Source organism: Trachurus trachurus (genome assembly GCF_905171665.1).
Source record: "Trachurus trachurus genome assembly, chromosome: 13".
In the NCBI taxonomy this organism is placed as follows: Eukaryota; Metazoa; Chordata; class Actinopteri; order Carangiformes; family Carangidae; genus Trachurus; species Trachurus trachurus.
The window spans coordinates 1223348-1239241 of record NC_139892.1 but is presented as its reverse complement, the minus strand read 5'-3'; the positions used below and the strand labels follow the sequence as shown (position 1 = coordinate 1239241).

Below are 15894 nucleotides of genomic sequence, written 5' to 3'. Positions count from 1 at the left end.
AGAGGGAGAGAGAGGGGGAGGGAGGGAGGGAGAGAGAGAGGGGGAGGGAGGGGGGGGGGGAGGGGGGAGGGGGGGAGGGAGGGGGGGGAGGGAGGGAGAGAGAGGGAGGGGGAGGGAGGGGGAGAGAGGGAGAGGTTACAGGTGCCGGCGCCGGCGCCGCTGCAGTAGACACACTGCACCTTGTTCTCGCCCGTTTACGGACATCCCGACTCTCCGCCATCGCACGCTAGTGGTGTGTTTCCTTAACAACGGTCCGTGTGGAACAATATCCCTGCGCGTCATAGGAATATAACGAAGCTTCGAGGCAGAGTTTTTGCCTCGAGCTGTTTTTTGTAATCGAGTTAATCGAGTAACTCAATGAATCGTTTCAGCCCTAATGAAAATGTGGATTATTAAACCCAGTGAGTGAGTTTCCACAGTTGTCGTTGTGAACTGACTGGAACTAACGAACACAACAGTCACCAACGTCTTCTGTTTTGGGCGCTACTGTCGCCCGTCGACACGTCTACCGGCTCGTTCTGTTTGTAATTTCAATCAGTGATAATGAACTCCTTACTATACTTTTATTTTACCTGTGTGACCACCTGTTAAATGTGAGGTGGAGATTACACCGGCTCCTCTGACTGGAGGAAAACACTGTCTTACTGGTCTTGATTTACATACACTACTCACAAAAAGTTATGGATATTTGATCAGAATCTCCCTATAAAAAGTTCCTGCTACAGTGAAATTTTATCATGAAAGCCTTTTAAGTAGAATGATGCAATGGTCATTTCTTTATCTCCAACAAAAGCATGGTTCAATGACAACTGAACCACTCAATCAGATTGTTGTGGTTAATCACCTTGTTAGAGAACAATAAGGACTGAAACATGGAACAACTGGACATGTGCATTCAAAAGTTTAGAGAAGGTTCAATTAAGTTCACTTGTAAAGGTTGTAGTGCATTAAAGGTGCATTCTGAAATTGAATCCAAAAGCGAAACATCCCTAACGTTTTGTGAGTAGTGTATGTTATATTCTGCTGTGCTGTGTTGTGTCTGCGTTATGAGTGAAACCATCCAGGTTTTGACTCGGTATGAACGCACTAACACACTCAACAACAGTTAGTGTGAGTGTGGAAGGATTCAGACTGAGACTCAGGCCTAGTCCACACGAGCCCGGGTATTTTTGAAACCGTGAACATATGTTCCCGGTTGTATGTCCTGTCCACATGCAACCGTGCTTTTGGAAACCTGAAACCGTGGTTTTTTGAAACCGGAGTCCAGGGTGGGGTTTTCGGCCGGGGTTGGTTTCACCGGGTGCGTGTGGACACTGCAACCGTGATTGTTTTACTCGTTTACGTCATAGCTGCACACGTGCTGATGTAAACACTGCCAGCTGCAGAGGTTGTTTGCAGCGGTTTGCAGGTGAGCTCGCAAAAATGGAGGTGACAAAGTGGATTTTTATCACTTTTTATTTTATTTTATTTTATTTTTTACATCATCTAAATGCTAGGCTATTTGTATAGTTTTTCGATGAGAAAAATATAACGAAACAGTCGTCAGGGCGATCCTCTTGTCAGCTCCAAACTCACCCTCAATCACAGACCACAGCTGGTTTTCCACACAGCATCATTTACAGTAACAAGTGACGCTACAGATCAGCGGGGCCGGTGTGTTTTTAAAATTACAGAACTACTACAGTAGCGCCGCAGTTTCTTATTCCCCACCTTGTTTGATTGAGAGTTTTTCGGGATGATTTTCATGAATGAACAGGCAATAGCCTATGTCCCGGGTACGACGGGAGGGGGGGGGTCGCATCATGCAGTGATAAAAAGAGCCTATGCGGAGATGAGGAACGAGCCAAAAGCCGAAAATGTATCCGTGACGTCCGCGGTCGATATAAAGTGGATATGTTTCATTCATCCATGTTTTGACACACAACACAACAGCCAGAGTTGCGCCGCACCGACAGACAGTCATGTGGCTCAGCAGCCAGGTGACGCACACAGCACAACAACACAGCACACAACAACACACAGCACAAGAGTCAAGACACAGCGCAGCAACATGTGCAGGCTGCTGCAACAGTGCACGTCAAAGGGACACCGCCGAAAATAAAATAAATAGGCTACACATTTTTATTAAATTAATTAATATTTAATTGTTGGACTTGGAGTCTGTGAAATAAAGCTATAATAACACGTAGTTTTGAAATGGTTTTTGCGCATGTTTTCATCCATAAAATGACCAAAAATGAACACTATAAGCGGATTTCTTGATAACGAATTATTTAAACAGCATTTGTATAGAAATGATTCCGTCCCAAGCCTTTTGATCCAAGCGGTTTCCACTGTATTTTGATTGGTTAAAACAGCCTTCCACACGTGCATTGCGTCACTTGGTAGCGGATTTCACGGTTGCGTGTGTACGGAGTGTTTTTATTACACCACTGGTGTGGACGCGAAGCAAAACTCCGGTTTCAAAAATACCCGGGCTCGTGTGGACTAGGCCTCAGACTCAGACTCAGATTCGGTTTCAGTTTCCGACTCAGACTCCTCAGTGAAGTTGTGGTGCTCGTGCTCTCTGTGCTTCGTGTCATCGTCGCTGCATTGCGCTGCTGTCACCGCTTTTTATTTGCCAACCATGACATCATAGTTTTTCTTTCAGACCCATCTTCACTCTCTGAGCTGCTTCCTGCTGCTTCAGCTGGTTTGACCTGTGTGCTCGCTACGGGCCGACCAGGAGAGCAGAGATGTCTGGGTTTTATTTTGCTTTGTGTTCTTCTTCTCCTTCTGTTGTCTCGTGTGTTTTTGTTTCGTTGCTTTTGTGAAGTTGAGTTTGTTGTTCAGGACGAAGGACAAACAGAAACTCATGACATTTTTAGATCTGAGGTGTTTATTGATGATGATGGATGTTATTGATACCTGTGATCAGGTGAGGTCAAGCAGAGCTCCTCCCTCTGTGATGTCACTGCTCCACAGGTCAGTCTCATCACCTAACACTGTGACATCACAGTCAGAGGAGAGTGAAGGACACGCCCCCAAGCCCCCCTCATCCATGATGAGCATCTGTCACTGTGAATGACTGTTTCAAACTTCTCTCCTCCTTCTCTCCTCCACAAGCCTCCATAGTGACTGTCATTCGACTGGTCAATGATGCAGTCGACACAATCGAGAGTGAAGGTACCATGTCTCATCCTGTCTCTCTGTCTCTCTGTCTCTCTGTCTCTCTGAGCTACACCTCTGTCTCTCTGTCTCTCTGTCTCTCTGAGCTACACCTCTGTCTGTCTCTCTCTGTCTCTCTGAGCTACACCTCTGTCTCTCTGTCTCTCTGAGCTACACCTCTGTCTCTCTCTCTCTCTGTCTCTCTGAGCTACACCTCTGTCTGTCTCTCTCTGTCTCTCTGAGCTACACCTCTGTCTCTCTGTCTCTCTGAGCTACACCTCTGTCTCTCTCTCTCTCTGTCTCTCTGAGCTACACCTCTGTCTGTCTCTCTCTGTCTCTCTGAGCTACACCTCTGTCTCTCTGTCTCTCTGTCTCTCTGAGCTACACCTCTGTCTCTCTCTCTCTCTCTGTCTCTCTGAGCTACACCTCTGTCTCTCTCTCTCTCTCTCTCTGTCTCTCTGAGCTACACCTCTGTCTCTCTCTCTCTCTCTGTCTCTCTGAGGTACACCTCTGTCTGTCTCTCTCTCTCTGTCTCTCTGAGCTACACCTCTGTCTCTCTCTCTCTCTCTGTCTCTCTGAGGTACACCTCTGTCTGTTTCTCTCTGTCTCTCTGAGCTACACCTCTGTCTCTCTGAGCTACACCTCTGTCTGTTTCTCTCTGTCTCTCTGAGCTACACCTCTGTCTCTCTGAGCTACACCTCTGTCTCTCTGAGCTACACCTCTGTCTCTCTGAGCTACACCTCTGTCTCTCTGTCTCTCTGAGCTACACCTCTGTCTCTCTGAGCTACACCTCTGTCTCTCTGAGCTACACCTCTGTCTCTCTGTCTCTCTGAGCTACACCTCTGTCTCTCTGAGCTACACCTCTGTCTCTCTGTCTCTCTGAGCTACACCTCTGTCTGTCTCTCTCTGTCTCTCTGAGCTACACCTCTGTCTCTCTGTCTCTCTGAGCTACACCTCTGTCTGTCTGTACGTCAGAAGCTCCGCCCACAGGACAGACGTCTCCATGTTCCTCAGAGACGACAGCTGCAGCTTCATAATCACTTCCTGTAGGCGGAGACTCAGACTGTGTCATGTGACCATGCCCACATCTCAGTCCTCTGTCCACCTGTATACACATCTGTATACATACCCATAAACACATCCATATGGAGTCACGTAAACATGACGTACCACATTCTTTTTCCGGTCAGTATCATGGAAACCTGACACTCACGGATCTGCTGTTTGGACCAGAGTGAAAAAAAAAGTGTGTTAACGCGAACCGTATGAGCTGAAAACACCCATAAGCACACCCGTATACACACCCATATGCACACCCAAATGCACACCCGTATGCACACCCATAAGCACACTCGTAAGCACACCCAAATGCACACCCGTATGCACACCCATAAGCACACTCGTAAGCACACCCAAATGCACACCCGTATGCACACCCATAAGCACACCTGTATGCACACCCAAATGCACACCCGTATGCACACCCATAAGCACACCCGTATGCACACCCATATGCACACCCATATGCACACCCATAAGCACACCCATAAGCACACCCATAAGCACACCCATATGCACACCCATAAGCACACCTGTATGCACACCCATAAGCACACCCATATGCACACCCATAAGCACACCTGTATGCACACCCATAAGCACACCCATATGCACACCCATAAGGACACCCGTAAACACACCCGTAAACACACCCATATGCACACCCATAAGCACACCTGTATGCACACCCATAAGCACACCCATATGCACACCCATAAGGACACCCGTAAACACACCCATATGCACACCCATAAGCACACCTGTATGCACACCCATAAGCACACCCATATGCACACCCATAAGGACACCCATATGCACACCCATAAGGACACCCGTAAACACACCCATATGCACACCCATAAGCACACCCATATGCACACCCATAAGGACACCCGTAAACACACCCATAAGCACACTCGTAAGCACACCCATAAACACACCCGTAAGCACACCCATAAACACACCCGTATGCACACCCATAAGCACACTCGTAAGCACACCCGTATGCACACCCATAAACACACCCGTAAGCACACCCATAAACACACCCGTAAACACACCTGTAAACACACCCGTATGCACACCCGTAAGCACGGGGAGGAGAAATTGTGGGAAATGAGTTGTACAGGAAGTCATGGTCATGTGGGCGTGGCCTGAGTCAGTGAGTGGCAGCAGCATATTGTTGGTCTCTGAGGTTCATGGTTGCCTGTCTTTATTTATCTCTGGTGATTTTTACATCTTTAGTTCCTGTATCTGTTCATCAGGACTGAACCTTTACCTGTAATGATACAAAGGAAGTTTTAATGAGGCCACGCCTCCTGCTCACCTGTATTTAAAGCAACAGTCGCTCAGCTCGGTGCTAAAGGCCTTTGTGTTGTTGTTCTTCCATCTGACAGTGTCAGTCATGGACCAAGGTCAAACCTACAACAGAGGTGACTACACCCCCCCCACCCTACTGACCCCCCCCCCCCCACACACACACACACACACACACACACTCTATCTATCTATCTATCTATCTATCTATCTATCTATCTATCTATCTATCTATCTATCTATCTATCTATCTATCTATCTATCTATCTATCTATCTATCTATCTATCTATCTATCTAAATGCAGGGAGTAGACAAAATAAGCTGCTTTGTGTTTTACACTCAGATACTTTAAAACACTAATTTGTTTAGAGTGATGAGTCAAGTCAGTGCCAGTGGATGAAGAGACTGAGGAATAAAGGAATGAAAGAATGAACGAATGAAATGTTTTATGATGAGACAGGTAGGGCTCTATAGTCACATTGATAATGAGGCCGGTGTGTAGTCCTGTAGTTATTTTGTCTACCCCCCCCCCTTCTCCCTCCCTCCTCTCTCCTCCCCCCTCTTACCTGTGCACTAGCCTCATCCTCTGTCAGTGGTGAAGTGTCACCTCCCTCTGCAGCTTTGTGGACGTTATGTGTGATTTGATGCCCCTCCCTCACCTGTCTGCCTGCCCCTTGTCACCTGACTGCCCCCCCCCCCCCCCCCCCCCCCACTGATGGTTTGTGCCTGTCGTTGCCTGCTGAGGCTCCACAGCCTCGGTCACATGGTTTGTTTTCTTCTTCTTGTTTTGTTTTGGTTTGCCATGTCATTGCTTTTCTTTCACCTTCACTCACCTGCTCTGATCCAACACCTGCCCCTCAGCTCCCCCACTGAATTCTGGGTAGATTGTTTCGTTGGTCAGCTCAACCTCGGAGATTACACGTCAACGTCTGATTGGCTGAAAAACAGTAACTCCTCCTCACAGGTAGTCCAGGATCAGTCTGACCAATTAAAGGGATACGTCAACATTTTTTTCATGTCTTGCCTCACTCCCGAGTCCATGACAAGCAGATAGATAGGGCTAACACTACCCATACACTTCCAGCGTTTGAGCTAAGCTAATTAGCGACTTTAGGTGGAGGCAGGCTAACACTACCCATACACTTCCAGTGTTTGAACTAAGTAAATTACGGGCGATATGGCTCTATCTCCATGGTGACTGCACGCACAGTGGAAAGGATGGTGTCTATCTGCTGGTCATGGACTCGGGAGTGAGGCAAGACACGAAAAAAAAACATGTTGGCGTATCCCTTACAACATCAGTGGCGTTCGTGTCACTGCTCTGCTCCGACCAACGGGAGAATCTCCCAGCTGTTCCTGTATCTGATGTGGCTGTGATGATGATGGCGTGATGATGTCAGCATGATGTCACCCTGTTGTGCATGCCCCTCCCCCCTCCCTCCAAAGACCTAACGTTGTTCTGTGCAGGTCGTCGGCTCGTCGGTGTCTGTGGAGACGTCAGCTCGACTCAGTCAGTCAAGGTTGTTACTAACTGCCCCCCCTCTTGCCCCTCTGCCCCCCCCTCTGTGCAGCCTACCACTGGGACACGTCGGACTGGATGCCCAACACGCGGCTGTCGGACATCGAGGAGGGGCCGGGCGGCGACGCAGCCGGCTCCGCCCCCCCCGGCGGCAGCAGCGGCGGCCGTGAGCTGGAGTCAGACTACTACCTGGGGGGCTACGACATCGACAGCGACTACCCCCCTCCCCACGAGGAGGAGTTCCTGAGCCAGGACCAGCTGCCCCCGCCCCTCCCCGCGGGCGGCGAGGACTACCCGGAGCCCTACAGCCCGCCGCCGCCGCCCGCCGCCGCCTCCCTCAGCACGCTGAGCTGCGGCAGCACCGGGCGCCAACCGCAGCGGCCGCACTTCCACCCCAGCCAGTACCTGCCCCCCCACCAGCTGCCCCACGGCGACATGGCGACAACGCCCAGCGGGAACGGAGACACTACTACCGACGACTCGGTATCGAACCTGCGGCTCTCGGTGGGGGGGGTGTCGTCGTCGTCGGCCTCGGACGTGTCGGTGCCGTGCGGCGGCGGCGTTGGCGGCGTTGGCGGCGACTCTGAACTCGGCAGCGACTTCGACAGCATGGACGAGCTGCGGCGAGGCGTCACCATCACCACCGAGTCGCAGCAGCAGACTGAGGTGTGATTGGTCCGCCGCTCGCTGTAAGGGGGCGGGGCCAAAGGTGACCACAGGGAGGGAGGGGGAGGGAGGGGAGGGGTCAGAGAGCATGAAGCACAGACCGCCGCTGCGTTAGGGTGAAGAGTCATGTGAGAAGAAAGAGAGAGAAAGTGACAAAGAGAAAGAGTAAGCACTGAAAAACTCAAATATCTTTCCAAGAATATGTCTTATTTCTTGTCAAAATGTCAAAACAAATCTCATTATACTTAAAATAAGACTCATCACCTAAAACTTTACTTGTTCTTAGATCATTTTCACTAAAATAAGAAAAAGTTAAATAATTTAAAAAGTATAAGAAGAAGGAGAAATTTGAATACATCCGATAATGTCCAGAAAAAGCTGCACGTTTTGATATATGAATTGTTAAAATAGCACAAAGTATGAAGGACTAGTTGAAGACCGAAAAACGGCAGAAAGTAGAATAAAAAATTTTCACTTGAAATAAGTAGAAAAATCTGATAGTGGAGCAAGTTTTTCCTTCTTATTACAAGCACAAAAAACTTGCTTTGACTATCAGATTTTTCTACTTATTTCAAGTGAAAATTTGTTTGAAACAAGTGAGAATGATCTAAAAACAAGTTAATTTTTAGGGGGATGAGTCTCATTTTAAGTGGAAAGAGATTAGTTTAGACTAGAAATGAGACATTTTGACAAGAAATAAGACAAATATTCTTGGAAAGATTTTGAGTTTTTGCGGTGAGAGAGAGAGAAGAAGGAGAAGGACGGTCATGAAAGTGAGAGAGTTTGTTTCTGTCACTGTAGCTCGACCCCCCCCCCCCCCCGGGCCCCCTGCTGCCCCCCCTCTGATCTGATCTGTACAGTTTGTAGTTGTACAGTCGTCACATTCAGACTCTGACTTTGTAAAATAGTCGACGTCACAGATGAAAACCAACTGAACAATGTTCAAACTCATTGATTTGTTTTGATGTGGAATGTGCTTGATCCTTGAAATAACCCCCCACCCCACCCCCCCAAACGCCCCCAACCCAACCACGGTCTTCAATGTGCCATTGGGCGGCCATCTTGGTTCTTTTGTGCCAACGTGTGGAGCTGAAGCTGCTGTTTCCTCCGGATCAGACTGAGGCCAAACGGATCAATACTGGAATCTGTGGTGAACCAGGAAGTGGTCAGAGGTCAGAGGTCACGGAGCAGCTGACGAGTCTCTGTCTCTCTGCTCATATTGAATCATGTTTAATCGTTTATGTTCAGCTGTGACTGACAGGTGGTGACTCAGGTATCTGACCTTGACCCAGTGGTTTAGTGGTTCAATGCGTCGATCGCTGGTTTGACTCTCAACAGAGACAATCTTACTGTCTCTCTCCACTGTCCTGTCAAATAAAAACTAAAATGACCAAAAACAAAACTTAAAAAAAAAGAAGAAGAAATCAGTGATTATTTATTGAACCCTTTTGGGTTTGTTTTTGGTTGTTTTTTTTAAACACTTAAATAAGAGAGAAAACATCATTTTGTTTTATTTTATTTTATATAAACTTAATTTTTACTGATTCTAATCCCCAGTTTCCACAAACTCTGTCTCCATTGTTCACACTGGAACAACTCACTCTCATTCAAGTCAATTAGAGCGTTTCAGCAGCGTGTGCTAGTCTACAGCCTGTCCAGGAAGTCATCTTGTAACTTTCAAAATAAAACACAAGGCGTCATGGAGGGAAACAAAAGAATCACTGAGGTGGAGAAACACAACGTTTGATGATGCAACACATCAAGAACACAAAGTAGAAAAACACAGTGATGATGGACAGTAAATGAACCACAGAAAGACAAAGTGACCTCACACGTTAGCTGTTAGCTGTTAGCTTAGGTGACCATATTTTGATTTCCAAAAAAGAGGACACTCAGCCCTGCATCAAGACAGCCTACATAAATTCACAAAAACCCTTAATCGTTGTGGTTGCACTTTAAGTTGTTGTTTCACATTGCTGTTGCAGTTTAATTGAAACCAAAATAAAAAAAATAGTATAATAGTATTTACAGCAAATGCATTAGCTATTGGTTAATTTTATTAGGCCCATACGACATTCAGTATCTCACTTAGTACTACATCACTTTAAATATTAAGTGTAAATCAACCCCAGGCTGCACTTCTGGCTGAATTTGATATCATTTCAGATTAAAAACCATAGATGGGTAAAAACATTCCAGGCTAGGATGATGATCCGTAACGACAGATTAGAAAAATTTAAATTAGTTTGTCGTAGCTAGGTGTGTAAATGATCAATATTCAATATTATTGGCAGAAGCCTAATAGAGGGTCCCAAAAATAAAATTGTGCTTAGGGCCCCAGGGAGGCTTGGGCCGGCCCTGGTCGCAGATAAACACAGCTGTCAGGTATTTAGAAGAAAAACAATCTAATGTCCAGAACACACAGATGTCCAGTCTGCCCCTGTAAAGCTACACTTCAGCTGCGGCATTTTGTGAGCAGAGGCAACGCTGCTCCGACGTCGGCTCCCTCTGTATGAACACTGCAGAGAGAGACACAACAAAACACCGGAGTGTTCTGTGCAAAGCGCCAGTCAAGTATGTTTAATGGTCCCATGAAAAACAATGAAAACCGGACATTTTCATGAATTTATAAAACCCGCCCGGACGCCCCGGGCAGGACGTAAACAGCGGACATGTCCGGGTAAAAGAGGACGTGTGGTCGGCCTATGTTAGCATGTAGTTGTCCCCTGACCTCTGGAGGCGGAGCTCTGTGTGGAACCTGGGTTAAAGGCTCTGATGGAGGTGAATGAATGAATGAATGAATGAATGAATGAACTCTGAGTCAGAAACAACGTGTCACAGTTTGACAACAGGTCAGAGGCGACGTCCTCCAGCACTCTAACCCTGAGCAGCAGCAGCTTCAGCTTCACACCTGAACTCTGGACAAGTCCTGCAGATGTTTGTCAATGCAGATGTTTGTCAATGCAGATGTTTGCAGATGTTAGTCCTGTGATGAAGCTCCAGGTTGGATCTCTTCTTCCTCCTCCTCGTGTTCGTCATCTCCTCCTGAAGCCATGGGAGGACGTCACATCACATTCCAGTGTCTCCTTCAGTCCGTGACGTCTCCAACGTCTGAGTCCGCGGCGTCCCCCCGGCGGCGTCTCCGGCGCCTGGCGGGCGCCGCGGTCCGGACTCCGTGTACAGTGTACAGTCTGGCGGCTCAGGTTTTGTAGATATGGACTTGACCCTGAGCTGCCCCAGTTTTTTTCCGTGGACACGTCGATGTGGACGATGAGACGGAGTTCACATCTGACCGGTTTGAGTTGAGACATTTTCCGTCTGCGGGTGGAGTTTGCACAGAGTCCGTCGGACGCCACGTCGCAGCGGAGTTTTGTATTTTGTTTCTATGGTGATGAGGTCATGACCTTTTTCTACGTTTCTTTCATCAGAATGTTTGGATGAATTTCTAACTGTGTTCAGGTCCGTTTGTGTTTCACACGTCAGTTTGTGTCAGAACTCAAAGTCTCAACCTGCAGAAACTCACTGTCGAGTGCTTTTTTACTTTTTTTTAATTCAGTGCAGAAAATAAAAGGTTCTTGCTCAACACGTCACCTCTGCTCCGTCCTCAGGTCGAACCGCCGCCTTCCTGGACTCTGTCTCTGAGTTAACCATCAACCACACACACCTACACACACACACACACACACACACACACACACACACACACACACACACACACACACACACACACACACACACACATACACACTTTCACCTCTTTGTGTAAGTTTCAAATGAATGGAAAACACCTGGACCATAGTGTTATAATGTGTCTCAGATCATTTAAATCTCATGTGATCATAGATGAATAACATTATTGTCAGAAAGGCGACTGATCGGTGATTGATCTATGGAATTACTTTCGTATCAAATCAAGCCAAACAAAACCTCTTTAATGTCAAACAAAACAAGAGCTTGATAAAGAATAAAACTCACTGAAGAAAAAAGCTGTAATCTCAAAAGCAAAAAGGCAAAAGATAATATGAATTTTTTGGGAAAGGCTTTTTTCTAATCTAGGCTATTTCTAGACATTATTACGCAATGAATTGTTATTCTTGCCTATTTCTTGACATTATCACAATTAGCAGCCTATGAATTAAAGGGTTACCAAAAGTTTCCCTCTATACTAGTTGGCGCTGAGCGTCTTTTCACACCTGCAAAAACCTGTTTACTTTTCTTTATTGAACATGTCAAGAGTAAAAACAAAACAAACATAAAAAGAATGAATAAATGTATATTAATAAGCATCATCTCTAAAGAAGGTGCCTGTCATGTTCAAAAGGGGTACGAAGAAGTTAAAAACTTTTCTGGTCCTTCCCCCTTCTGCTATTCATATAATACTAATTTAAAAAAAAGTAATGAAAAACAGTCATAGTAAAATATATATTCCACATAATTTGTACAGTCCATAAAATAAAGAACAAAAACACTAGTCCATCTCATAGGAACTCAGTATTTTATTTCTAAATAATCTCTTTAATTTAGCTTGCTTTACTGAAAATGAAGTGAAGTGAAGTGTAAACAAAAACATATTTATCAAAATAATTAAAGGACCAATGTATTTGTAATTTGTTTTCAAGTTATACTACATTTGGCTTTTCAGATTAGAGCTTTTTGCTTCAGTGAGTTTTTCTCTCTCTTAAATAAAGTTTTATTCTTTCTCAAGCTCTTGTTTCTGTTTGACATTGAAGAGGTTTTGTTTGGTTTGATTTGATACTAAACTATTTCCATATTGATCAGTCACAGAGACGTCATGTCAATAAAAAGACTCCAATAATAATAGTCACGAGGAGGAGGAAGAAGAGATCCAGCTGGTGACTGACAGGTGAGTGTGCAGGTGCAGGACTCTGACAGCAGCAGAGAAATGAGAAAAGAGGAGGAAGAGTTGGACCAATCGCAGCGCTGCATTCCCGGATGAGTGACAGCTGTCAATCACGCCGCTCTCTGAGGATTCAGGTGAGAAACGTAAACGGCCAGCAGCGATGTCACCACTACTTCCTGTTTACACCTGAGGGCGCTCTGTGTTTCCAGTGATCTGATTGGCCGTCGACAGATCATGAGTTCAGCATCAGTTACCGTGGTGATTTACCTCGGTAACCAGAGGTCGACTAGGCGTGACCTGAATCCTGAGCTCCCATGGTCCTCGGCCTCCACATCCCATCGCACACAGAGGAGTCGTCAAGGTGACACAACATGGCTGCCGGTGATGTCATTAAACTGGTTTATGGAGATGACACGTTGAATAATTCAGTGATGTCATCAGAGTGAAACGATTAAGTAGCTACGGTTTCCTCCAGGCCGGTCTAGACCACCAAGGTCTCTGTCTCTCTTTGGTTTCTGTGATGTAATTCAATACGTTTCAGATAATTCAAATAGTTGTACTAAAGTATCTGCTTGTGTAACCATGGTAACAACTTGGCGTCACCATGACAACAGTGGGAGGAGACTTCAGCAGGTTCAACACAGTGATGGTCCTGGAAACAGTCTCTCATTGGTTCGGTCTTGACGACAACACCAGCTAACGGGTTGTTATATTGTTCAGTTTGGTTTTATTATCCAACCAAAGGAAACATGTTTTGCAGAGGAAGCAGAAATCAACAATATAGTACAGACAGAAAACACAAAAACCATAAATCCACAGCAACCACCAACTCAGGTTAAAGGGATAGTTCAACATTTTGTCAAATTGGCCCATTGCCATAATCCCTATAGTCATAGCAGTAGGTTTGTTCTCTCTGGTGGACAAGTTGTGACCTGCACATTCACCACACTATGAGGTAATAACAGAACGTTACCAGACAGAGTTGTTTTAGAGGGAAATACAGAGACTGCTTGATGAAAAACTGTCCCTGAAGGCAACGTGCATCAGCGGTTTTGCATGAATTTCCCTCTAAAACAACTCTGTCTGGTAACGTTGTGTTATTATCTCATAGCGTGGTGAATGTGCAGCTCACAACTTGTCCACCAGAGCGTTGTGGAGTTGTTGGATTGTGTATTTGATGAGTTTGATGAGGGAAACCAAGAAATCCCATGAGCCTCCGTAGCGTAGCTCTGAGCAGCTCACGGCTCTGCTCCGCCGTTCTAAAAATAGCTTGCACCGACAATTAAAGGTAACGAACCTACTGCTATGACTATAGGGATTATGGCAATGGGCCAATTCGACAAAATGTTGAACTATCCCTTTAAGAACCAATTAAAAAAAAGGTGTCTTAAAAAATAAAGTCCAGATTTCAGAGCAGAGTGAACTGCTATGAAAGAACATTGGTTTCTGTTTGTTCTGGTCCCTGCAGGTGTGAAACAACTGCCTGTCTCTTCTTTCATCCTCTTTTCCTTCATCCATTCATCTGGTCTGAGCCAGACTCTACAAGTCTGACTTCAGTTAGATGAGTCTGGAGCAGCTGCACCTGGACTTCACTTCCTCTGCTCGACTCGGTTTGATCCTCACAGAGAGAGACAGAGGACACAGGTCAAAGGTCGCAGGTCAGAGAGTCTCAGCTGGTCCCAGATCAGTTCATGTGACCAAACCACATTCAGCTGTTTTCACTTCACACCGATAAAACAAGGTGGTGGTGGAGGGGTCAGTCACATCACATCACATCAGTGCAGTGTGTGTGTGTGTGTGTGTGTGCGTCATAAAGTTCCTGTTTTGCTTCTTGTTTCCTGGTTTGACCTTTAGAACAAAAACTGTGAAGAATATCAATAAAACAAAACATTTAACACAAAGTAGAAACGTCTTCAGACTGTGATGATGATAAGTTAAATTACCTGTGGAACACCTGAACTCTGATGATGATGAAGATGATGATGAAGGTGCACACCTCTGCTCTGTTTAAATCTTTCTCAATGACTCATCTTAAGCCGATTAATTACAGTAAAGACGGATTACATCCAACCAGTGGTGTAGTCTAATGTTTTGTAGTGGGTAAACTGCTTTTTAGGTGGTAAACTGTTCATACTTGTATCACATAGACCGCTGGTTCTCAAACTTTTTTATATCAAGGACCCAAAATTGACACAAATTAGACCATGGACCCCCATTGGACAAAATGTTGAAGCAAACACTAGAAATACACAAACAATCAATGTACGTTTAAATTAGGCGTACATTTTTGAAAGATTATAGAGAAATTTCTGGGGGAAAAAAGTGGTACAATTTCTCCAAAAAAGTTGAAACATTTCTAGTAAAAAGTGATAAAAAATGTCAACAACAAACAATAATAAAAAAGAAAAGTGGTAAAAGTAAAAAATAGTATATAGTAAATAGTACAAAGTTTTTTCTTTTTTTAAATGAGAAGAAACTAGTAAGATTACTCAAGAATTATAGAAAATGTGGTAAAATTTCTCAAAAAAGGGCCAAAAATAATACAAAAAGGGGTAACATTTATTTTAAAATAAAATAGTAAGAAGTAGAACAGAAAATTTACAAAGAAACTGGTAAAATTTGTCAAAAATATTCTAGGAAAAGTGGTAAAATTTAAAAGAAGAGAAAAAATATATAATTAAAAAAGTGAAAAAATTCTAGGAAAAAGTGGTAAAATTTGGGGACTCCCTTGAACCCTGTCAACCCTCCCACTTTGAGAACCACTGACATTTACTTTAGTTAGATAGTTTTAGCTAGAGCTAGTTAGATAGTTCAGCGGTGAGGAGCAGCGGGGGAGACTCGGAGGAGGAGGAGGAGGAGGAGGAGGAGGCTCCGTCAGCACCAGGTCTACGGGTCTGAGCTGCGGCTCCAGGAGCGGCGTACATTTTTGAAAGATTTTAGAGAAATTTCTGGAGAAAAAAAAGTGGTAAAAATTCTCAAAAAAAGTTGAACCATTTCTAGAAAATAGTGGTAAAAATTCTCAAAAAACCCCAAAACAAAATAGTTTAATTTTAGAAGAAACTGGTAATATTTCTCAAAGAAATTTTAGGAAAAGTGGTAAAATTTCAACAACAAATTCTACCGTTGGTTTGGTAGGAATTTTCAAAGTTTTAAAATTTAAACGCTTATTGGGGCACATGTCCTTGGAGTTGAGTAAATCTGGCATGGAGTCCTCGGAAGAAGAAAGAAGAAAGAAGAAGAAGAAGAATTCCTAGGAATACAATAGTGTCCTGGCAGCTGAGCTGCCCGGACCCTAAAAAGAAAGAAAAAAATTAAAACAATAAT

General features: G+C 45.0%; 2 protein-coding genes across 3 annotated transcripts in view; both read left to right on the top strand.

Annotated features, from left to right (window-relative positions):
• Positions 1-7715, top strand: part of fat3a (FAT atypical cadherin 3a) — a gene marked incomplete at both ends in the record, with an annotated part of 87065 nt that extends 79350 nt beyond the window's left edge. For both annotated transcript variants that reach the window (XM_083985308.1, XM_083985307.1), the window contains 3 exons: positions 3106-3165; positions 5604-5639; positions 7096-7715. In XM_083985308.1, the coding sequence (XP_083841434.1) occupies positions 3106-3165; positions 5604-5639; positions 7096-7715 (716 nt within the window). The remainder of the gene's footprint in view (positions 1-3105; positions 3166-5603; positions 5640-7095) is intronic.
• Positions 1-15894, top strand: part of LOC310995737 (protein NLRC3-like) — a gene marked incomplete at its 3' end in the record, with an annotated part of 491970 nt that overhangs the window by 346658 nt on the left and 129418 nt on the right. The gene's annotated exons all lie outside the window — the stretch shown is intronic.